At 45.8% G+C, this 25167-nt stretch overlaps 1 protein-coding gene across 4 annotated transcripts in view; it reads right to left on the reverse strand.

Annotated features, from left to right (window-relative positions):
• Positions 1-2575: 2575 nt before the first annotated feature.
• Positions 2576-25167, reverse strand: part of LOC139268858 (transmembrane protein 233) — a 90968-nt gene continuing 68376 nt past the window's right edge. For 2 of the 4 annotated variants that reach the window (XM_070887642.1, XM_070887639.1), the window contains one exon: positions 2576-4291. In XM_070887642.1, the coding sequence (XP_070743743.1) occupies positions 4286-4291 (6 nt within the window). In that variant the 3' untranslated portion in view covers positions 2576-4285. Of the gene's footprint in view, positions 4295-25167 lie in introns of all 4 variants that reach the window. The other 2 variants (XM_070887641.1, XM_070887640.1) reach the window with 1 other exon arrangement.

A 25167-nucleotide genomic window follows, 5' to 3' on the forward strand; every position in this document is an offset into this window, starting at 1 on the left:
AACTGCGGCTCCTATGAGTGTGTGCAAGCTGAGATGTGGGCTTGAGGCTTGCAATAGTGCGAAGTGTGTGAGGGTGAGGAGAAGAATATGAATGTTAGGTATGAGTCTTGATTGATAGAGATTGTTGAGCGATGGGGGGGTGTTGAATTGAACAATGGCTGAGGCTAGTGGTGCCGTTGGTAGGGTATAGCTTTTGAAGATGCATTCGCTAACTTTTGACCACTCGTGTGAGATCATTAAAGTTCTCCCTGCACTGCATCCATGTTCTTGGAGGTATACCCCTGGCATTGACTTCTGCAACTATGTCTTGCCACAGCCTTTTGACCAAGTGCCTGAGAATACAAGACATCTGTCCTCCATTCCAACTCTTCAACCAAGACCTCCAGTGCAGCGTCCAAAAACCTTGGTGCCCGCTCTCTCCCATGGTCAGCCATTGTTGATTGTTGCACAGTGCACTATTCCCAATGATCTCAACACCTCCAGCAGTCACAATGCACCTACTCTTTAAGTGGTGCAGGGTAGCTTTAAGTAATGCTAGGCACTCCTAATATTGGGCCTTCTGGTAATGCATGCAGTCAATGAATAGATGGGGAATGCTGGCTGCATGCAGAAATCACGGTAATGCACAGCCAGCATGAAGTTGGTATCCTGCCTGCATTTCAATCAATTGGCATTGGTTAATCACGCATTGCAATCCCTGCGCCAGTTTTCAGGGCTTATCCAATTCAATTATCTCTTATCTAACCATCATTGAGGGAGTTTTTAAATCACACACACGAAGAATGAGCACTTGGGTGTTGTTGAATCACTCCTTCATATGGTACCTTATCATCCTTCAGATATTACACAGTGAGTCAGAAAAGGAATTGGCAGCTTTCTTCATCAGTTCAACTATCAGCATTTCAGCAGAACAGTCACTAGACATTCAGATCATTCTGAGACCAACAACATCGAAGGCTTATGATCAACACGTGCCAAACACTGCGTAAAGTATAAAAATGATTTGCTGAAAGAGCCATTAGAGAGTGGAGATATATTTAGACACAACAGTGAAATGTCAATTAATCGGATTTTGAATCTCGAGGCCCTGGTGGTCTTTTGGTATTGCATGATGCAACCTCCCAGATTAACATCGGACCATGAGAGATCGGATGGACGGAAGGAAGGAACCAAGGATCGTTCCTCCCTCTTAATCTCTCTTGCTCTTTCAATTTCCAAATATCTTTTAGCTAATAACTGAAGGCATTAAAATGGATTAATCTGAGCAAAACTCATTACATCAAGCCTGCCAGTGTTAAAATGTACCATTTTTTTCTTTAAATAGCATTATTCTCACTCTGTATATCCTAGTGTGTTTTTATAAGTTTTCTTTCTTATAAAAGGATGTTAACACTCAAGTTTGGACGTTTACAATTTAAATGCATACTGGCTATTGCTGTTTGCATTCAGCTTATGGGTTGCTGAAGCTTTCTTCACTGGGGACACAGTTTTCTATATTTAGCTGAGTCAACGATAGGATTACATATCAAAATACAGACTTTAACATGTTTGCAGAATGCACCTGTCTTCACCCCCAAGCTCCAGTCACTGACACCAGTGCACAAGCTGAGAGCAGCAGTTCTGCATCTGTTGCTGCCATTAACAAGAGATGCTGGGAAAAGGGACATATGCTGCTTTTCCACCACTGAGACACAGCAACCTGCAATTTCTTAAACCACTGCTGTTCCACTCTGTATTTTCTCCCTTCACAATATAACAGCGTGCAGTTGTTTTGATAGCCATGGAAGTGTCAGTCGTAGCTCATTGTAGCACTCTCACCTCTGAATCAAGTCCCAGTCCAGAGACTCGAGGACATAAAATCTAGGCTGACACTCCAGCGCAGTGCTGAGGGAGTGCTGCACTGTCAGAGAGTGCCGTCTTTAGGATGAGACGTTAAACCGAGGCCCATCTGCTCTCTCAGGTGGACATAAATTATCTGGTCATTATCACATTGATGTTTATGGAACCTTGCTATGCGTAAATTGTCTGCCGCATTTCCTACATTATAACAATGACTACACGTCCAAAAAATATTTAATTGGCTGAGAAGTACTTTGGGACGCCCTGAAGTCATTAAAGGCATTATATAAATGCAAGTTTTTTTTAATGCTATCTTGCATATTTCAGAGTAGCATAGACTGCCTCGTTTCAGTGTCTGGCCGTCACCCATTAAATTACTTCAGTGACTTTTGTTTCTTGTAAATGAAGACGAAAACCAGACAGAGTAATGGGTAGGCCTGACTGGCTTTCCTATCGCTAAGTTCCCTAACCCATGAGGTGCTGAGTCTAACTCTAGCGGCCCTAGTGCTGTACCAGTTGACGACACCTAATACTGGGAGCTTCATGGTTTATATGGCTCATCTGCTCATTGGGTAAACTTACTGAGCCAGTGGGAAAACCTTTATTTTCATTTTCCTATCGTAACTGGGGATATTCAGATTGTTCACTTGCCTGCTCACTGCCATTGGCCATTAATTACACATTTGCCTGCAGCGATTATAACAATGTTGGTGAGAAAAGTAAGCCAGTCGAGGGCAACAGGTCCAACGGAAAAGCAACCCTTTATTTGATATTCAGCTGGCTGAGGTGAACAGGTCAGAGTAACACGGATCCCTAGGATTCACCAGATGAAGCAAATGGGCACAAGTGACAGGTAGTCCTGGAACTCACGCAACTTACCTACAATATTAATTTTTTTTAAAAAGGACACATTTCTTAAAGTTTTTCTTTATTACTGTATCACTAAACTGTACACCCTTTTTGTAATATGTACCAGTCACCATTTTATTTACAAAAGACATGTTGAAAAGATAAATAAATCCCATTTCATCCGACGCTGGAAAAGGATTTAATTTGTAAACATGAAACAAAAGTAAACCCCTACATTTCCACTCCATTATAATTCTTTCTTACTGCAGCTCCCTGATCTCGAAGAGTGTGACAGCTGCACAAACTATGTAAACAGTATATATATATAAGTTAAGACCAATAGTTTCCTATGTGTATGGATGAGTACATTCAATAAAGCAGGATCTAAACTCCCAGCTGGATTATTCTTTGTGTAGTCACTAGCATTTCAGTAAAGTACTGTGATGACTGTGTGAAACTTTCGTACGATGCCCTTTTGAACCACACACCCATCAGTATAATTATAGATTTTGTCCTTCTAAACTTGGGTTGTGGCTGTAAAAGCATTTTGTGCTGTGTGGCACTAGGATGAAGTGCTGGGGATTACAGTTCTGTCACTGGTGGTGATAGTACATTCACCACGCGGACTGCAGTGGTTCAAGATGAAGGCTCACCACCATCATCTCAAGAGCAACCAGGAATGGGAAATAAATGCTGGCGACGCCCATACCACGAGAATGAATTATAAAAAAGTATTGGGAACAATTTGAGCTAATGAATTGAGCACCACACAAGGTGCGCATCGTCATGTTAGTGTATTGGTTGGCGGCAGTGTTTTCTGTTGGGTGTTGGTATAAATGCGCTAAGAGGCATCACTGGATAATGCACTTCATTAAATCATTTTGATTAACTACTAAACAATTAAATAAACGTACACACCTTGGAAGTTGGCTCTTCGAATGTTAGCACTCAATGTTTAACATTTGTTATCTCCAAAGTGCCATTGGCCTATTTAACTTAAAATGGGTTTGTACCTCTGTTAAAAAACTGACAGGAACTTTGTCTATACTTGTTAAATGTCATGTGCTAATATTGGAAGAGCTGACTCTCAAGGGTTTAGCTTCATAATAAAATTAATATAACAGCTTTCAAATACTGAATGAAAATGCAGCTGTACAGTAAACAAACAGAGTGGGTCACACTATCTTATAAATAATGTGATCGCCTGTACATGGGAGTCCATTTCTGTCTCAGATTAATTCTGGTGCATTAAGTAAATAATGAGGTTTGATATTTTTAATATAACATCCCTAATTTTTATTGCCGCTCGTGTTCTGTGTTATCCAGCGACCAAGTTTGATGGAAAAGTGTTTCAAGAGCTTCCTGTTATCACAAAAGATTGAAATACGAATTATTTCAGTTATCTTTTCCCTGATGAAAGGCCTTAACTGGTTTCAAGACAAAAACCATCTGACCTCTAGCCGGCTGAATAAGAGGGATCACATCAACTACAATAAGCTGTACATGGTTGGCACTAATTACACGTAACTCCTTCCTCTTCCTCAGGTTGTTGCTGGTGAATGTCCAAAGCACCCAATCTTCCTTGGTGATTGTCCGGTCACTGCTGCTGAAAACAAAGGCAAAACAAACAGATTAACAAAAGGAGAAAAAAAGGCAAATGTTGGAAATCTGAAATTAAAACAGAAAATGTTGGAAATGCACAGCAGGTCAGTCAGGATCCTGATATAACAGAGGGTTATGACCAAGCAGTAACCTAGTTGTCTCGTACACGTGTCGATTCACCTCCTGTGCATTTCCAGCATTCTCTGCTTTCATTAGATTAAATGTGATTGTGATAGCAACAAACCAATAAAAATAAATATTTTCACACAAAGCATGTCCTTATCAATAAAAGATCACAAGATATTCAAGGATGAGGAAAGTCATTCGGCCCATCCAGCAAGACCATACAGTCACCAATCAATTGTTTATTAAATTAATCCTGAGTTTTATTCTCCGCTGTTCTACTCAGTATTGAACATTGTTGTGCATAGAAGAAAGTCCTAAATAAGCCTTTTACTAATTTAACCCTTTGTACCCTTGGTCTAAACTCACAATTTGATTTAAAGTAATTTTTTGGATTTATCTTTTCCGTTACCATTTATCTCGTATACCTCTGCAGGATCACCTCTCTGGTGCCTCATGTCTAGGTAAAGAAGTCCAGTTCCTGCAGTCCTTCCTCATAACTCGGACCTCTGACACTCGGGATCAGCCTCACGGCTCACAAGGCAACACCTCGTGATACACTATAATATTTTGCTCAATATTACTTGAAAAGCACATTACAGTCTAACTCTTAGAGGGTAGTAGTCTAACATGAAGACTTTTAAGGTAATTGGCAAAAGAACCATTGGGAAGATGAGAATTTTTTTAAATGCAGTGAATTATGATGCTCTGAAATTGTATACCTGAAAGGGAGGTGGAAGCAGATTCAATAGTATTTTCAAAAAGACATTTCATATATACTTGAAAAGGAAGAATTTGATAGGGAAAGAGCAGTGGAGAGATACTAAGTGGATCACTCTTTCAAAGAGATGGCACAAGCACGAAGGGCCGAATGGCGGCCTCCTGTGCTGTATGATTCTATGAATGTATGTGCAACTAAATAATCTTGATTCAAGTTTTCTCTGTCTTCCCTTGAAAGCAATAATACATAGAGTATGGTTCCACGGGCACCATCCAACCTCTGGCCAAGTGACCATTCTTTATGTGTGTTCAGAACATTCCTGAGTTGCAATCACAGTCACAATCTCGTGGGTTATTAGTTGATATGTTTTTAGCTCCCTTTACTCCTTTCACACCCGTGCTCTGACACTATATAAGGTCATTCCTGTGAATGGACTTGGACCCAAGCTGCAGATGTTTTAAAATCTTGTAAATAACATCATTTTACTGCTTAATGCTGCAATATCTGTGTCTGTTTTCTGAGTTTTATAGACAAAGTGCTCTGTCTAGTGTACATAAGATCTCTGTAAGATTTGATTGGTTGTTGCTAGTTTAAGGTGGCCCTGTAAACAATGGCCATCTTCACAATATTCTGTGCAGATTAATTTCTTATCTAAGTATCATCTTATTTGGTATCAGTTTTATCAGTCATCGTGAACTCCCTGTTTGACAGGTCATTATTGAAGTGCCATTGACAATGTTTTAATGATTTGCTAACAGACTTTGAAAATGTCTTTCAAAGTTGAGCTGCTTCATCATGTCTTCAACTGGAGCAGCAGATAAATCATCCAGATCTTCAGAGTCCCAAGAATGCGCTGAATATTTAGGAAAAACAGACAGCTCAAAGTTCTTCTGTTGGTTACTGTCACAAATTTTGAATTCTTTTGTTTCCATTTCTTTCAGCTCTGAAACTTTGAAGGTATGAGGCATGAATTGGCTAGGATAGATTGGTGAATGATACTTAGGGGGTTGACTGTGGATGGGCAATGGCAGACATTTAGAGACCGCATGGATGAATTACAACAATTGTACATTCCTGTCTGGCGTAAAAATAAAAAAGGGAAGGTGGCTCAACCGTGGCTATCTAGGGAAATCAGGGATAGTATTAAAGCCAAGGAAGTGGCATACAAATTGGCCAGAAATAGCAGCGAACCTGGGGACTGGGAGAAATTTAGACCTCAGCAGAGGAGGACAAAGGGTTTGATTAGGGCAGGGAAAATGGAGTACGAGAAGAAGCTTGCAGGGAACATTAAGGCGGATTGCAAAAGTTTCTATAGGTATGTAAAGAGAAAAAGGTTAGTAAAGACAAACGTAGGTCCCCTGCAGTCAGAATCAGGGGAAGTCATAACGGGGAACAAAGAAATGGCAGACCAATTGAACAAGTACTTTGGTTCAGTATTCATTAAGGAGGACACAAACAACCTTCCGGATATAAAAGGGGTCAGAGGGTCTAGTAAGGAGGAGGAACTGAGGGAAATCTTTATTAGTCGGGAAATTGTGTTGGGGAAATTGATGGGATTGAAGACCGATAAATCCCCAGGGCCTGATGGACTGCATCCCAGAGTACTTAAGGAGGTGGCCTTGGAAATAGCGGATGCATTGACAGTCATTTTCCAACATTCCATTGACTCTGGATTAGTTCCTATCGAGTGGAGGGTAGCCAATGTAACCCCACTTTTTAAAAAAGGAGGGAGAGAGAAAGCAGGGAATTATAGACCGGTCAGCCTGACCTCAGTAGTGGGTAAAATGATGGAATCAATTATTACGGATGTCATAGCAGCGCATTTGGAAAATGGTGACATGATAGGTCCAAGTCAGCATGGATTTGTGAAAGGGAAATCATGCTTGACAAATGTTCTGGAATTTTTTGAGGATGTTTCCAGTAAAGTGGACAAAGGAGAACCAGTTGATGTGGTATATTTGGACTTTCAGAAGGCTTTCGATAAGGTCCCACACAAGAGATTAATGTGCAAAGTTAAAGCACATGGGATTGGGGGTAGTGTGCTGACGTGGATTGAGAACTGGTTGTCAGACAGGAAGCAAAGAGTAGGAGTAAACGGGTACTTTTCAGAATGGCAGGCAGTGACTAGTGGGGTGCCGCAAGGTTCTGTGCTGGGGCCCCAGCTGTTTACATTGTACATTAATGATTTAGACGAGGGGATTAGATGCAGTATCTCCAAATTTGCGGATGACACTAAGTTGGGTGGCAGTGTGAGCTGCGAGGAGGATGCTATTAGGCTGCAGAGTGACTTGGATAGGTTAGGTGAGTGGGCAAATGCATGGCAGATGAAGTATAATGTGGATAAATGTGAGGTTATCCACTTTGGTGGTAAAAACAGAGACAGACTATTATCTGAATGGTGACAGATTAGGAAAAGGGAAGGTGCAACGAGACCTGGGTGTCATGGTACATCAGTCATTGAAGGTTAGCATGCAGGTACAGCAGGCGGTTAAGAAAGCAAATGGCATGTTGGCCTTCATAGCGAGGGGATTTGAATACAGGGGCAGGGAGGTGTTGCTACAGTTGTACAAGGCCTTGGTGAGGCCACACCTGGAGTATTGTGTACGGTTTTGGTCTCCTAACTTGAGGAAGGACATTCTTGCTATTGAGGGAGTGCAGCGAAGATTCACCAGACTGATTCCCGGGATGGCGGGACTGACCTATCAAGAAAGACTGGATCAACTGGGCTTGTATTCACTGGAGTTCAGAAGAATGAGAGGGGACCTCATGGAAACGTTTAAAATTCTGACGGGTTTAGACAGGTTAGATGCAGGAAGAATGTTCCCAATGTTGGGGAAGTCCAGAATCAGGGGTCACAGTCTGAGGATAAGGGGTAAGCCATTTAGGACCGCGATGAGGAGAAACTTCTTCACCCAGAGAGTGGTGAACCTGTGGAATTCTCTACCACAGAAAGTAGTTGAGGCCAATTCACTAAATATATTCAAAAGGGAGTTAGATGAAGTCCTTACTACTCGGAGGATCAAGGGTTATGGCGAGAAAGCAGGAAGGGGGTACTGAAGTTTCATGTTCAGCCATGAACTCATTGAAGGTGCAGGCTAGAAGGGCTGAATGGCCTGCTCCTGCACCTATTTTCTATGTTTCTATGAAACATCTGTCACCCTCACTATTAGCTCTCTTTGTTGCTAAAACCCTGAGCTAAACCTTCATTACTTTTATTAGATTAAACTTGATTGTAATATCGACAAATAAATAAAAATAAATATTTTCACACAAAGCACAGCCTTATCAATAAAAGATAGCAAGATATTCAAGGACGAGGAAAGTCATTCGGCCCATCCCTCCTCCTCCCCAGCCTCCCTCTTCCACCCTCCAACTTATCTAGAACGCAACAGCCCACATTTTTTTAATTAATTCTGAGGATATAGGCATTGTTAGCAAGGCCAGCATTCATTGCCCATCACGAGTTGCCCCTGAGAAGGTTGTGGTGAGCCTTCTTCCTGAACTACTGCAGTCCATGTGGTAAAGGTGGGGATTTCCATCATCTTGACCCAGCAGTGACGAAGGAATGCCGATACATGTCCAAGTCAGAATGGTTTGCGAATTGGAGGGGAACTTGGAGGTGATACTGCTCCCATGCACCTCTTGCCCTTGTCCTTCTAGGTGACGGAGGTCATGGGTTTGGGGGTTTGCTGCTGAAGAAGCCTTGGCGAGTTGCTGCAGTGAATCCTGTAGATAGTACACACTGCAGGCATGGTAAGCTAGTGGTGGATGTTTAAAGTAGTGGATGGGCGACCGATCAAGCTTTGTCTTGGATGGTATCAAGATTCTGAAGTGTTATTGGAGCTGCACTCATCCAGGCAAGTGGAGAATAATAATGTAATAACGAATCAATGGAAAGGTGCCATGTATCTTACATTATTATATATAACTGTATCCTAACATGCTATACATGACTGTAATAAGATATGACCTGTAACCACCAGCATACCTTACCACCAGGGGTGCACTTGCAAGAGACAGGTATATAAGGACAGGTCTCAGGCAAGTGCAGCATTCCAGAGCTGTGAAATAAAGGTGCAGGTCCAGAGTGACCTTGACTTCACTATATGCCTCGTGTGAATCTGTACTGAGGGGACAGGACTTTACAGTGGCGACGGGTTACGGGATTACAGAATCCACAGAATGGCGAACAACGGATCAGATGAAAAGTACAATGCGGGAGACAATTGGGAGGACTTTATAGAAAGGCTCCAGCAAAGCTTTGTAACCAAAGACTGGTTAGGCGACGATAAGGCAGACAAGAGAAGAGCCCATCTCTTGACCAGCTGTGGCTCGAAAACATACGCTTTAATGAAGGATCTGTTGGCACCCGAGAAACCAGCAAGCAAATCGTTTGAAGAATTGAGCACACTGGTAGGGGACCACCTGAAGCCAGCGAGCAGCCTACACATGGCCAGACACAGGTTCTACAACTACAGACGCTGTGTGGGCCAGAACATACCTGACTTTGTGGCGGAACTTCGGAGGTTGGCTAGTTTATGTGAGTTCTCCGATGAACTGAGGAGAGAAATGCTGAGAGACTTTTTCATTGAAGGAATAGGCCACGCAGGCATATTCTGAAAGCTCATAGAGACCAAGAACCTGACCTTAGAGGCAGCAGCACTGGTTGCACAGACATTCTTGGTAGGGGAAGAAGAAACGAGGTTGATTTACAATGCAGGTACGACAACTAACGAAATATCGGAACAAGAAGTTCACAGTACTAAACAAGCTGCTACACCCACACACAGACAAAACTGGGAGAACAGGCTCTCGACAGCAGGCAGAAGCCATCAAGGGCCACAGGAACGGCCGTTCACACCTCATCAACCCACAATGCGAGCAATCAACTACAAACTGAGAGAAGCTCAAGAGAGATCAGCCAGACGCAGCTCATTCTTTGGGAACTCTGAACAATGGAACAGGTCTGTACTGGAGGTGTAGGGGTGGGCACTCGTCAAGGGGATGTCGATTTCAGCAGGCTGTTTGCAGAAATTGTGAATATACAGGGCATTTGGCCCACATATCCAAAAGAACGGCAGCTCGGCTGGTATACGAATCGGATGGGTCGGAAAGCGGACCAGAAGATGGTGGGGACAGTACCCGGGACACCGGTGTACAGCGGGTCAACACGATCAATGGCCACTGCTCCTACAACAGGACGCCTCCTAAAATGATGAGGGTCCTACTCAACGGGATATCTGTCAACATGGAGCTGGATACGGGAGCGAGTCAATCTCTCATGGGCACTCAACAATTTGAACAACTGTGGTCGCATAAAAGAGACAGACCAAAACTCACAAGGGTCGACACCACATTAAGGACCTATACCAAAGAACTCGTACCAGTCCTCGGCAGTGCCATGCTCTCTATCACACACAAAGGGATAGTGAACCGACTTCCCCTGTGGATTGTCCCCGGAGACGCCCCAGCACTGCTGGGGAGAAGCTGGCTGGCAAAACTAAACTGGAAATGGGATGATGTCCATGCCATGTCATTAGAGGAACGGACCTCCTGCTCAACAGTTATAAAGTGATTTGAACATCTCTTTCAGCCAGATGTGGGCACTTTCAAAGGGGCCAAAGTCAAAATCTACATCACACAGGATGCTAGACCGGTCCATCACAAGGCCAGAGCTGTACTCTATGTGATGAGGGAAAAGATTAAACACAAACTAGACAGGCTTCTGCGGGAAGGCATTATATCACCTGTGGAATTTAGCAACTGGGCCAGTCCCATTGTCCCAGTCATAAAGCCTGATGGATCCATACGAATCTGTGGGGACTACAAATCTACTATAAACAGTCTCCCTACAGGACCAGTACCCGCTGCCCAGAGCGGAGGACTTATTTGCCACATTGGCTGGAGGTAAACTTTTCTCAAAATTAGACCTCACATCTGCGTATATGACACAAGAATTGACCGAGGAATCCAAGCTACTCACCACCATCAACACACATCGAGGCCTTTTCATGTACAATCGATGCCCATTCGGCATCAGGTCGGCAGCTGCCATATTCCAGCGCAACATGGAGAATCTGCTCAAGTCCATCCCGCGGATGGTTGTATTTCAAGACGACATACTTATCACGGGCAGGGACACCGACTCCCATCTCCGTAATTTGGAGGAAGTACTAAAGCGGTTGGATCAGGTATGCCTACGAGTCAAGAAATCCAAGTGCCTGTTTCTCGCACCCAAGGTTGAATTTTTGGGCAGATTGCCGCTGATGGAATCCGCCCAACAGAGTCCAAAACAGAAGCAATTCGCCTGGCACCCAGGCCCCGGAATGTCTCAGAACTGCACGCCTTTCTCGGGCTACTCAATTATTTTGGGAACTTTATGCAGAACTTAAGCATGCTGCTGGAGCCTCTCCACGTGCTACTCAGGAAGGGGTGCGATTGGTTTTGGGGGGACGCCCAGGAACGCGCCTTCAATAAGGCACGCAACCTTCTGTGTTCCAACAGTGTTTTCACTTTCCTTGATCCACGTAAAAAGCTAGTTCTCACATGCGATACGTCAGCGTATGGGGTCAGGTGCGTTTTGCAACATGTCAACAGTGCGGGCAAATTACAACCCATAGCTTATACCTCCAGGTCACTTTCGCGGGCGGAGCGCGGGTACGGAATGCTAGAGAAGGAGGCGCTCGCGTGCGTGTACGGTGTCAAAAAGAGGCACCAATACCTTTTCGGGGCCAAGTTCGCGTTAGAAACTGACCACAAGCCCGTCACATCCCTCCTATCCGAGAGCAAGGCATTAAACGCCAACGCCTCGCCGCGAATTCAACGGTGGGCACTCATGCTGGCATCCTACGACTATACCATAAGGCACACACCAGGCACAGACAACTGTGCCGATGCGCTCAGCAGGCTACCCCTGGCAACCACGGAAGGGTCTGATGAACAGGACTGTGAGATAGTCATGGCAATCAGTGCCTTTGAGTCCACAGGTTCGCCCATGACGGCTCGCCAAATCAGAGCCTGGACGGCCAGCGACCCCACGTTATCCTTAGTAAAAAGATGTGTCCTAACCGGTGACTGGGCAGAGGCTCACGATGCCTGCCCCGAGGAATTAAAACCCTTTCACAGGCACATGCATGAGCTATCACTACAAGCAGACTGCCTGATGTGGGGCAGCCGAGTAGTCATGCCTCTGCGAGGCAGAGAGGCATTTGTCCGGGAGCTCCACCGGGAGCACCCGGGGATCGTTCTCATGAAGGCCATAGCCAGATCCCACGTCTGGTGGCCTGGTATTGATGCGGACTTGGAGCTCTGCGTCCGAAGGTGCACCATTTGTGCCCAACTCAGCAATGCCCCCAGGGAGGCTCCACTGAGCCCCTGGCCCTGGCCTACCAAACCGTGGTCGCGGGTGCACGTAGACTATGCGGGCCCATTCATGGGCAAAATGTTCCTCGTAGTTGTAGATGCATTTTCAAAGTGGAATGAATGCACCATTTTAAACTCGAGCACAACCTCCACCACTGTGGAGAGCCTCGCAACCATGTTTGCAACGCACGGAATCCCTGACACATTGGTCAGTGACAATGGTCCGTGCTTCGCCAGCGCAGAATTCCAAGACTTTATAATTGACCACGGCAAAAATCACGTCAAGACGGCACCGTTCAAGCCGGCCTCCAACGGCCAGGCGGAGAGAGCAGTGCAAAATTATTAAACAAGGCATGCTTAAAATCCAAGGTCCCACGCTGCAGGGTCGCCTGTCGCGACTGCTGCTGGCATACAGATCTCGTCCGCACTCACTGACTGGGATCCCCCCCCCCGCGCAACTGTTGATGAAAAGGACTTTAAAAACAAGGCTCTCATTAATCCTCCAAGACATGCACGAAATCATTGAGGCAAAGCGCCGTAAGCTGACTGAGTACCATGACAGAAATTCGAGGTGGCGATGGAATGAGATAGGGGTCAAAGTGTTTGTACTAAACTATAGCAGGGGTCCCAAATGACTTGCAGGGACAGTAACGGGCAAGGAAGGAAACAGGCTACTGGTAGTGCAAATGGACAATGGCAAAACTTGCCGGAGGCATGTAGACCAAGTCAAAAGCAAATTTACCAACAACACTGCGGAACCAGAGGCAGACTACAATGTGGAACTCGCACCACACCTGGTGGACAGACAGAGGGAACAACCTGGGGAAAGGGCAATCCCAACAGACAGCCCAGGCAAGTCAACAACAATTACACCAATCGAAACAGACAGCCCAGGTGAGATACCAGCAACCACACCCAAAGAAAAACAGACACCAAGGCAAACAACTGAACCACAACTCAGACGCTCCACGCGAGAGCGTAGGCCACCTGAGAGACTGAACCTATAAAGACAATAAGACCTTGGGGGAGGGTGATGTCATGTATCTTACATTATTATATATAACTGTATCCTAACATGCTATACATGACTGTAATAAGATATGACCTGTAACCACCAGCATACTTTACCACCAGGGGTGCACTTGCAAGAGACAGGTATATAAGGACAGGTCTCAGGCAAGTGCAGCATTCCAGAGCTGTGAAATAAAGGTGCAGGTCCAGAGCGACCTTGACTTCACTACATGGCTCGTGTGAATCTGTACTGAGGGGACAGGACTTTACAAAAGGAAAATTGGGCAGGGTATGCAGCATGCAGCTAATCGACTACCACAGGAGCATAGGAACAGGAATAAGCCATTTAACCCCTCAAGCCTGTTCTAACAGTCAATGAGATCATAGCTGATCTATGATCTAACTCCATATTACCTCCTTTGCCCCATATCCCTTAATACCTTTGGTTAACAAAAATCTATCAATCTCAGATTTAAAATTCACAACTGATCTACCTTCAATTGCAGTTTGTGGAAGAGAGTTCCAAACCTCTACCACCTTTTGCATGTAGATGTGTTACTTAATTTCACTCCTGAAAGGTCTGGCTCTAATTTTTAGACTATGCCATCTAGTCTTAGACTCCCAACCAGCAGAAATAGTTTCTCTCGATCCAACCTATCTGTTCCCCTTAATATCTTGAAAACTTTGATCAAATCATCCCTTAACTTTCTGAATTCTAGGGAATACATCCTAATTTGTGTAATCTCTCCTCATAATTTAACCTTTGGAGTCCGGGTATCATTCTAGTCAACCTACGCTGCACTCCCTCCGAGGCCAATATATCCTTCCTACAGTGTGGTGCCCAGAACTGCTCACAGTACTCCAGGTGTGGTCTAACCAGGGCTTTGTATAGCTACAGCATAACTTCTACCCTCTTGTATTCAAGTCGTCTAGATATAAAGGTCAGCATTCCATTAGCCTTATTATTTTCTGTACCTGTTTCTGACATTTTAATGATCTACCTGGATCCCCAAATCTCTTTGGACCTCTGCTGTCTTTAGCTTTTCACCATTTAGAAAATACCCAGATCTATTCCTTTTAGGTCCAAAGTGGATGATTTCACATTTTCCTACATTAAAATCCATTTGCCACAGTTTTGCCCATTCACTTAATCTATCAATAATCCTTTGTAATTTTATGCTTTCATCTACATTGCATACGATGCCACCTATCTTTGTGTCATTGGCAAATTTGGATATGTGGATTTCTATCCAATCATCTAAGTCATTATAAATACAGTGAATAGTTGAGGCCCCAACACGGATTGCTGCGGGACACCACTAGTCACATCCTGTTATTTAGAGTACCTACCCATTATCCCTACTCTCTGTCTCCTGCCACTCAGCCAATTTCGTAACCAGGTCAGTAATTTGCCCTCAATTCCATGAGCTTCAACCTTAATTAACAGTCTCTAATGAGGAACTTTATCAAATGCCTTCTGGAGGTCCATACAAATATCATCCATAGACATTCCCCTGTCCACTACTTTAATCACCTCTTCAAAAATTCAAACAGGTTCATCAGGCATGGCCTACCTTTTACAAATCCATGCTGCCTTTGATCAGCTGAAAATTTTCAAGGTGTTCTGGCACTTTATCCTTAATTACAGGCTCTAGTCATTTCTCAATAACAGGTGTTAGGCTAACTGGTTTATAATTCCCTGGTTTCCCTCTCACCATTCTTAAATAGCAGAGGGACAGATGCAACTTTCCAATTAAAACGGTTCCTGAATCGAGAGAACTTTGCAAGATTAAAGTTAGCGCATCTGCAATGTGCTCACTTACTTCCTTTTAAACCCTGGGATGGAAATTTGGCCCTGGGGATTTGCAACTCTTTAGGGCCATTATTTTCTTCGTTACTGTTATTTTGCTTACGTTAGTTTTGTTGAATCCCTGATTCAATATTAATTTCCCTGGGATTTTCAGCACTGTAAATACTGATGCAAAGTAATTATTCAACATTTCCTTATCATTGACAATAGTATCACCAATATCAGTTTTCAATGGACCAACATGGCTCCTGACCACCCTCTATTCCCTAATATAATTGTAAAATAATTTGTGTTGATTTTAATATCCCTTGCAAGTTTCTTTTATACTCCCTTTTTGCAGCTCATACTATCTGTTTTGTCATCCTTTGCTGTTCTTTGTATCTTTCCCATTCACCAGGATCTGAACTATTTTTTGCACTTTTGTATGCTTTTTCTTTTAGTTTTATGTTGTTTCTTTCCTCTTTAGTCATCCGTAGCTATTATTTTGGGCAAGTAAAGCTCTTGCCCCTCAGGGGTATAAACTGGTTCTGAATCACGTTAAATTCTTTTCTTAACACCTCCTACTGATCATCTGCTGTTTTACCCATTATCAGGTTTGCCCAGTTTACTGTGGACAGTCTCTGCCTCATTCCTTTGAAGCCGGCCTTACCTAAATCTAGAATTTTAGTAGCTGTTTCACGTTTCACCCCTTTCAAACACTACTTTGAAATTGATCATGTTATGATCGCTATTAGATAAATGTTCATGCACTGTTAGGCTGTTAATTAAATCTGGCTTGTTACTTATTACTAAATATCATATGACATGCCCCCTTGTTGGTTCTAAAATATATTGTTGAAGAAAACTGTGCCGGACACACTCAAGAAATTCACTATCTTTTTGACATGTGCTAGTCTGCTTATCTCAATTTATATGAAAGTTAAAATTCCCCATTAAAATCACATACTTGCCTAATCTCTGGTTATACAATCCAGCACTTCACAACTGCTACCAGGTGGCTATACACAACTCCCACCACAGTCTTAAATCCTTTCCTAATTCTTAATTCTCCCCATAAAGTCTCCACTGCCTGCTTACCTCTCATTATATCCTGAAGGGATTTCATCCTTAATCCACCTCTACCATTTTCCCTATCTTTCCTGTAGACCTTATAACCTAATATATTTAGTTCCCAGTCCTGACCGTCTTGTAGCCATGCCTTAATAAATAGTTACTATGTCATACACTTCAAGTTGAATTTGTGCCTGCAGTTCATTCAATTTATTCCTTATACTCCGCGCATTTGTATAAAGAATGTTTATTTGGGCCACGTACCCTATAGCCTGTCCTTCAGCTCAAATGTTTTACAATGTTCCTCCTAATTTTGGGGGGGATTAGTTTCGCACATTGAAAAAGCTGTCCCGGACAGCGTGGGACAGGGAGAGAGCTGTGCGGCCACACAGCTTAGAGGGAACGTTGTCCACTACCGCCCGTTTTACGCCAGCCCCCACCCCCATCTCCCCTCCCCAGCTGAAGTTGACTTTTACTCTCAATAACTATTAAGAAGGATTCAGTTCTATCATCTCAATATCCATATTTCCTCTGCCTTTAATGACTGCGCCCAGAATTTTTCAGGACTTCCACATAGTTGGAAGTTCGGTGGAAACCCTGTTTACACACATGAACAGTTTCCTCCGAAGTTACAGCAGTAGAATGGGAAATGCCCCAAGGCAATTGCCCCTCCCCCCAGGTGTTTTTCATCTGTGTTGCAGATACTGAATTTGATTGTGATTGTAGTTTGTTAATATATTGAAAATCGCACCTACTTTACCATGTCAAATATACTCAGCTTTTTCGCAACTAAATGATAGTGAGGTGGTTTATTCTGTACAGTGTGAACATCACCTGCCACCTGTGTCCTATTTATAGAACTGCTTTTCATCTTTAGTCATCTGTCTTGCATACAGATTTTATTTGTGTCGTCCACAGCTTTCTGATTTAATTCTCAATTACCCCTGTATCATTTATAAAGTCCAGGTTAGACTGAGCCTGTGTGTACAGTGATAGTTACTTCTCCCTTGTCCATAATAATTTTACAAAGACCATTTAGGGCTTGCTGCAACACCAGGCCAATGATGAAGGGTGTATACCTGTCTCTACATAGAAACAAACCCAATACTGCTCCTTAAACATTGTTGCCCAATTCAGACTCAATGGCCTAGAAATTCAATCGTGCCTGAAATTATTATCCATAGATAGTCCCGCAAAATCGAGGAAGACTTGCTTCCACTTCAAAAGTGAGTTCTCAGGTGACTGTACAGTCCAATATAGGAATTACAGTCTCTGTCACAGGTAGGACAGACAGTCATTGCAGGAAAGAATGGTGAGGAGTCTGGTTTGCCGCATGCTCCTTCCGCTGCCTGCGCTTGTTTTCTGCATGCTCTCGGCGATGAGACTCGAGGTGCTCAGCGCCCTCCCGGATGCTCTTCCTCCACTTAGGGCGGTCTTTGGCCAGGGACTCCCAGGTGCTGGTGGGGATGTTGTACTTTATCAAGGAAGCTTTGAGGGTGTCCTTGAAACGTTTCATCTGCCCACCTGGAGCTCGCTTGCCGTGTAGGAGTTCCGAGTAGAGTGCTTGCTTTGGGAGTCTTGTATCCAGCATGCGGACAATGTGGCCCACCCAACGGAGCTGGTTGAGTATGGTCAGTGCTTCGATGCTGGGGATGTTGACCTGATCGAGAACACTGACATTGGTGCGTCTGTCCTTCCAGGGGATTTGCAGGATCTTGCAGAAATACCATCGTTGGTGGTATTTCTCCAGCGATTTGAGGTGTCTACTGTATATGGTCCACATCTCTGAGCCATACAGGAGGGCGGGTATCACTACAGCTCTGTAGACCATAAGCTTGGTGACAGATTTGAGGACCTGATCATCGAACACTCTCTTCCTCAGGCAGCCGAAGGCTGCACTGGCCCACTGGAAGTGATGTTGAACATCGTCATCGATGTCTGCCCTGGCTGATAATAGGCTCCCGAGGTATGGAAAGTGGTCCACGTTGTCCAGGGCCGCGCCGTGGATCTTGATGACTGGGGGGCAGTGCTGTGTGGCAGGGTCAGGCTGGTGGAGGACCTTTATCTTAAAGATGTTTAGTGTAAGGTCCATGCTTTCATACACTTCGGTGAAGATGTTGACGATGACTTGGAGTTCAGCCTCTGAATGTGCACAGACGCAAGCGTCATCCACGCATTGTAGTTCGACGTCAGAGGATGGGACGGTCTTGGATCTGGCCTGGAGGCGATGAAGGTTGAACAGGTTCTATAGTTTAGATCCACTCCAGCAGGGAGCTTGTTGAGGTGGAGCATTGCAGTGAGGAAGATCGAGGAAAAGGTTGGCGCAATGACGCAGCCCTGCTTGACCCCGGTTCGGACGTTGATTGGGTCTGTGGTGGATCCATTGGTCAGGATCACGGCTTGTATGTCGTCATGGAGCAGGTGGAGGATGGTGACAAACTTTTGGAGGCAGCCGAAACGGAGGAGGATGCTCCATAGTCCCTCGCGGTTAATAGTGCCAAAGGCCTTTGTAAACATTGTTGCTCAATTCAGACTCAATGGACTAGAAATTCAATCGTGCCTGAAATTATTATAATGAGGTCTCAGCACCAATTTCACATGCCCAGCCAGCACGTGAAATTGGTGCTGAAACCTCATTATAATGCTGCCAGCACCATCCATGCTATTTGTTGGTTACATGCTTGATTGGGTGGGGGGGGCGGGGGGGGGGGCGAGGCAGAAATTGGGCTTGGCTGACGCCACTTAAAGGCAGCCAGCATCTCTTAAAGGGGAGGTGCCCTCTGGCAGCAGACAGCAGGGAAACTACCCAGATTGAAGATCGCTGGAAGAGGTGCAGACACAGCACTCAGGTTTTCTGATGGAGGATTTGGTGCAGGGGGTGGGTGGGAGAAGGGAGATCCTGTTCCCCTCTATAGGGGGCAGAGAGTCCTTCAGGCAACAGCTTCACCACCAGTGGGAAGAGGATGCAGATGAGAGCAGTGACAGGAGCTTAGCTCCCAGGGTGTGGCTGCACTGCCAAAAGAAGTTCACTGACTTCACCAAACTTGTCACGGTAGGAATAATGCTCCCTTACCCTATGCTCACACCTCCACTACCTTCAACCTTACAACTCATAATATTCCCCTCACATGCTTCCCTTCACTCTCCTACACCATACTTCACTCCACCTCCTTCTCCTCATACTCACACACTTGCATTCCTCACTTCCCCACACCACACATGTTACACACTGCATACCAATTATTCTAACATGACAGGAACAGGAGAAGGTCGTGCACAACTTGAGACAGCATGGTTGCCACTGGAGGAGGCCGAGCCTGCCTCAACACCCTCTTCCATGTGGCCATCACGGGCAGGAGCAGAATGTTGGCCGTGGTGACTGGTGACACTGAAGGAGATGTCAAGTAGGGTTTATTCATACCTTATCCTCTTTTTCTCTTCTTCTATCTCACCCTACACACTCTTGCATGACAAACTGCAGCAGTTTTTACCAGCCACTCATTTCTCTCTGTTCTCCCTTTACATTAAAAGCTAATCCTTGACTCTCTCTTTCTTTTCAAGTGCTTACAATGTGGAGATACTTCTGCCACTTCAGGAACAGGAGGCCAGCCTGCCTGAACATGCACATCATTCAATCTCACCGCAGCAAGCAGCAGCTCAGAGACTGGCACCACGCATGTTTTAGATAAGAACATAAGAACATAAGAAATAGGAACAGGAGTAGACCATATGGCCCCTCGAGCCTGCTCTGCCATTCAATAAGATCATGGCTGATCTGATCATGGACTCAGCTCCACTTCCCCGCCTGCTCCCCATAACCCTTATCCCCTTATAGTTTAAGAAACTATCTATTTCTGTCTTAAATTTATTCAATGTCCCAGCTTCCACAGCTCTCTGTGGCAGCGAATTCCACAGATTTACAAAATCTCTGAGTGAAGAAATTTCTTCTCATCTCTGTTTTAAATGGCCGGCCCCTTATTCTAAGATCGTGCCCTCTAGTTCAAGTCTCCCCCATCAGTGGAAACATCCTCTCTGCAACCACCTTGTCAAGCCCCCTCATAATTGTAGTGTATGTAGATACCGTTAGCAAATGACTCCACGAGGCAGGGTATGATACTGAAACTGTGGAGACCTGTAGTCCTTTATTTGCAGCTCCTCGAGTGAGGACACCAAGCTGTGAGCTCCTTTTTAGATGGGTAACCCTTAGGTCTCCAGCAGCAGCACCCTCTGGTGTATAGGTAAGGTGTATACAGTGTAAGGGTACATTCAGTGTGGCATAACAGTGTTGCAGACATCACACAGTGAACAGGCATGCATACACAACACTCCCCACTAAGCATTTTTCATATCCTTATTGTCATGACCAGGGGAGATGATCAGTGGTGGGAGATGATCAGTGGTGGGAGATGATCAGTGGTGGGAGATGATCAGTGGTGGGAGATGATCAGTGGTGGGAGATGATCAGTGGTGGGAGATGATCAGTGGTGGGAGATGATCAATGGTGGGAGATGATCAGTGGTGGGAGATGATCAGTGGTGGGAGATGATCAGTGGTGGGAGATGATCAGTGGTGGGAGATGATCAGTGGTGGGAGATGATCAGTGGTGGGAGATGATCAGTGGTGGGAGATGATCAGTGGTGGGAGATGATCAGTGGTGGGCTATGATCAGTGGTGGGAGATGATCAGTGGTGGGAGATGATCAGTGGTGGGAGATGATCAGTGGTGGGAGATGATCAGTGGTGGGAGATGATCAGTGGTGGGAGATGATCAGTGGTGGGAGATGATCAGTGGTGGGAGATGATCAGTGGTGGGCTATGATCAGTGGTGGGAGATGATCAGTGGTGGGAGATGATCAGTGGTGGGAGATGATCAGTGGTGGGAGATGATCAATGGTGGGCTATGGGAGGTTGTGGTGAGGGTTGTGTGGTTGCCAGGTATGCCCCCTGTGCTTGAGGTTGGCCTCGTACGTTTCCCCTCCCTCACACACAGACCAAGTGGGTGTCACTGCTGTGGGCGTCCCTCAGGGGGGTAGCTACGGCAGCAGTGAATGGTATGTATACACTGTGATGTGAGTAGTTGTGGGGTGGTGGGCAGGGCCACAGGACTGGCTGGGCTCCTTGTCCACCAATTGGGATGAGAGTCAGGTCATCCCAGGGTTTGCCAGGGAAGCTGGAGGGTATTGGACTCTCGCTCCTGGTGTTGGCCCTGGTGGCCAGGGGTTGTAGGGTTGGTCTGGTGCAGGTTGCCATTGGTGGTGGCTGGACTGCCCATTGACCACTGTACCTGTAGTGGGTGTGCTCCCACTTGATGTGTGTGTGTCCTGCAAGAGGCATCACATTCATTCCAAAGGTCCAGGCTACATGGTCAGGTAGCTTACTGGACCTGGGGGTCTCCCACAAGGGGATTCCATTGGCATCAGCATGGTCCCTGTAGGACCCAATGTCCTTTGGCAGTGTCCTACCGGTATACATGACACCTTGGCTCTGATCACACATAGTCGAGCCTGCATTGTACATTCTAGCTTTTGCATCACTTTTGGGTGTCCTGGTTTCAACAGACATGTTTACATTTGGCATTTCACATTCTCTATCATTATTGTTAAGCATAATAAACTTGTTCTTAACCTTACTGACACCTGCATTCATTTCATTAGTCACATTAGTTAAACCAGCATCACAATTCATGGTTACATTGCATATATTTTCATACTTGCACCCTTTAATTGCATCTTTAGCTTTAAAGTCATTGTACTCAAATAGTTGAAACTGTCCCTTTAAATTTCTTTGATTACTGGTCTCCTTTAAAGGAGCTTCCCACTCTGATTGGCCGCTTGGTGCCACGTGTCGCTCCTCCAACACTGCCCCTCGTGGTATGGCCGCGGTCATTTTGATTACAGGTTCTGCTCCTCGTGGTGCGGCAGCCATCTTCTGGCTCTCCTGCAGGTAGGCTGTGGTGCTCTTTTCTTCCACAGGTTCGACCCTGGATGTCGGGAGCCCCTTTCTTTCGATGCTGTTCACCTCTTGGAGTCCTGCCCCAGCCCGGAAAGTGGAGTTTGGATCCTCGGTCTTGGCGATTTCGCTGTGGTGTTGTGGAGTCGTCTCCGCGCCGTCGAGCTGGACAGTGGAACCTCCAGATGCAGCGATGGATCCATGTTCGAGGTCAATTGCCGGGGACCAGAGGCCATCACCACTTTGCCTGATGTGGACCAGGTTCATCCAATTCCTGCCCAGCAACGTGGGACCGTCGCCGGCTACAATCCACAGGGGGAGTTTGTTCAACACGCCGCCCTGGGAGACCTGGATGTCCGCGCTGCCAACGATTTGGATTTTACCCTTGTTGGAGGTGAGGAGTTGCGCCTGGACAGGAGACAGTTTCGGTCGATTGGCAGGATTCATCCAAAGTTTTTCAAAGGTCGTTTGGCTCATCACAGACTTGCTCGCCCCTGTGTCGATTTCCATGGAGACTGGGACCCCGTCGATGTCCACTTCCATCATCCATGGAGAACTTTCGGTGGAACAGGTATAGATTCTATACTCTTCTTCCAGGATTTGAGCAACTTCACCATCATCTGTGTCGGAGCCCGGGTGATCAGCCAACTCATCAGAGACGCAGTGAGTACAGCTTTTTCTGCACATTCTTTGGAGGTGCCCTTTCTCTTTGCAGCCTTTGCATGCATAGTCTTTGTAGCAGCACTGGTGGGCTCTGTGGTTTCCTCCACAGCGCCAGCATGGGGCCATCCGGTTTGCCCCATGTGGCAGACTCATGGTTGCTGGACTCGGGGCAGCCTTCCTGCCTTTCGAAGTATCCATGCGGTGCACTGCGCTCGCTGGTTTAGAGTCCTGGGTCAGTATTCGCTTGGAGTCGCCGGCCGAAACCATGTAGGCCTGGCTCACTTGGATTGCTTTCTGCAGGGTGACCGTGATGTCAGCCGAGAGCAACTTGTGCAGGAGGCCCTCGTGGCCGATTCCAATGACGAATATGTCACTGAGGGCTTCATTTAGGTGGCCTCAAAAATCACATGGAACAGCTAGTCTTCTCTGGTGTGCAGCATACTTAGCAATTTCTTGGCCCTCAGGTCGCCGGTAAGTGTAGAACCGGTGCCTGGCTGTAGGATGCTTTCTTTCGGTTTTAGTTGCTCCTGTATGAGTGTTACGAGTTCCTCATAGCGTTTGGTGGTTGTCTTCGCTGGGGCTAGCAAGTCCTTGGTGAGACAATGGATGGAGGGCCCACAACTGCTAAGCAGGATAGCCCTGTGCCTGTTCGGTCGTGTAGCCGGTGTGTTCCCATCCAGGTTGTTGGCTATAAAGAAATGTTCCAATCTTTCCACAAAAGCATCCCAATCTCCTCCCTCTGTAAATTGCTGAAAGTTGCTGAGGCTAGATATGTTGAGCTTGTAGTTCATGACCTCATATCCTCGTCGCCAGTTGTAGTGTATGTAGATACCTTTAGATAATGAAACTGTGTAGACCTGTAGTCCTTTATTTGCAGCTCCTCAAGTGAGGACACCAAGCTGTGAGCTCCTTTTTATACTGGGTCACCTGCAGTGTGCAGCTAACCCTTAGGTCTCCAACAGCAGCACCCTCTGGTGTACAGGTAAGGTGTGTACAGTGTAAGGGTACATTCAATGTTGCATAACAGTGTTGTGTATCTGTAAAGCATGCACTCCATGTTCCGCTACCAGGAAGCTCATTCCCTGAAGTCCCAAGGAATCCAACATCCCTTGGGAGCACTGTATATAAGCTGGCCCCTAAGGCCTGTTCCTCACTCTGGAGTGTCGTATTAAAGACTGAGGTCACTGTTACTTTAACCTCCCTGTGTGCAGCCCCATCTGTGTTAGGAACACAATAACTGGCGACGAGAATACAAATCCAACGCAAAGATGCAGCAAACTGTGGGCATCCTGGAGAAGTTCCCGGAGGGTGAGGACTGGGAAGCCTATGTCGAACGGCTCGACCAGTACTTTGTAGCCAACGAGCTGGACGGAGAAGGAAGCGCTGCAAAAAGGAGAGCGGTCCTCCTCACATTCTGCGGGGCACCGACCTACAGCCTCATGAAGAATCTTCTGGCTCTGGTGAAACCCACAGATAAGTCGTATGAGGAGCTGTGTACACTGGTTCGGGAGCATCTTAACCTGAGGGAGAGTGTGCTGATGGCGAGTTATCGGTTCTACATGTGCCAGCGATCTGAAGGTCAGGAAGTGGCGAGCTACGTCGCCGAGCTAAGGCGACTTGCAGGACAATGTGAGTTTGATGGCTACCTGGAGCAAATGCTCAGAGACTTTTTTGTACTGGACATTGGCCACGAGACCATCCTACGAAAACATTTGACTGTAGAGACACCGACCCTCAGTAAGGCCATTGCGATAGCACAGGAGTTTTTGTCCACCAGTGACAACACCAAACAAATCTCTCAGCACACAAGTGCTAGCAATGTTCATAAAATAACTGAAACTGTGTTTGCGAGCAGAAATGTACAGAGCAGAAACCATGAGTCTGCAACTTCCAGCAGGCCTCAGGTGACCCAGATGACTGAGTCCCCAACATAGGATGAGTGCAAGGCAATTCACACCTTGTTGGCATTGTGGAGGCTTCCATTCAGTCTATTCATGCTGCTTTAAAGGGTATGTTTGCAAGAGCTATGGAACAATGGGGCACCTCCAACGAACTTGCAAACGAGCTGCAAGCTCTGCAAAACCTGCTAACCACCATGTGGCAGAGGAAGATCAGTCCATGATGGATCAAAGCAATTTCGAGCCTCAGAGAGAGGAGGCAGATGCTGAAGTACACGGGGTGCACACATT

This window comes from Pristiophorus japonicus, chromosome 8 (assembly GCF_044704955.1).
Source record: "Pristiophorus japonicus isolate sPriJap1 chromosome 8, sPriJap1.hap1, whole genome shotgun sequence".
In the NCBI taxonomy this organism is placed as follows: domain Eukaryota; kingdom Metazoa; phylum Chordata; class Chondrichthyes; family Pristiophoridae; genus Pristiophorus; species Pristiophorus japonicus.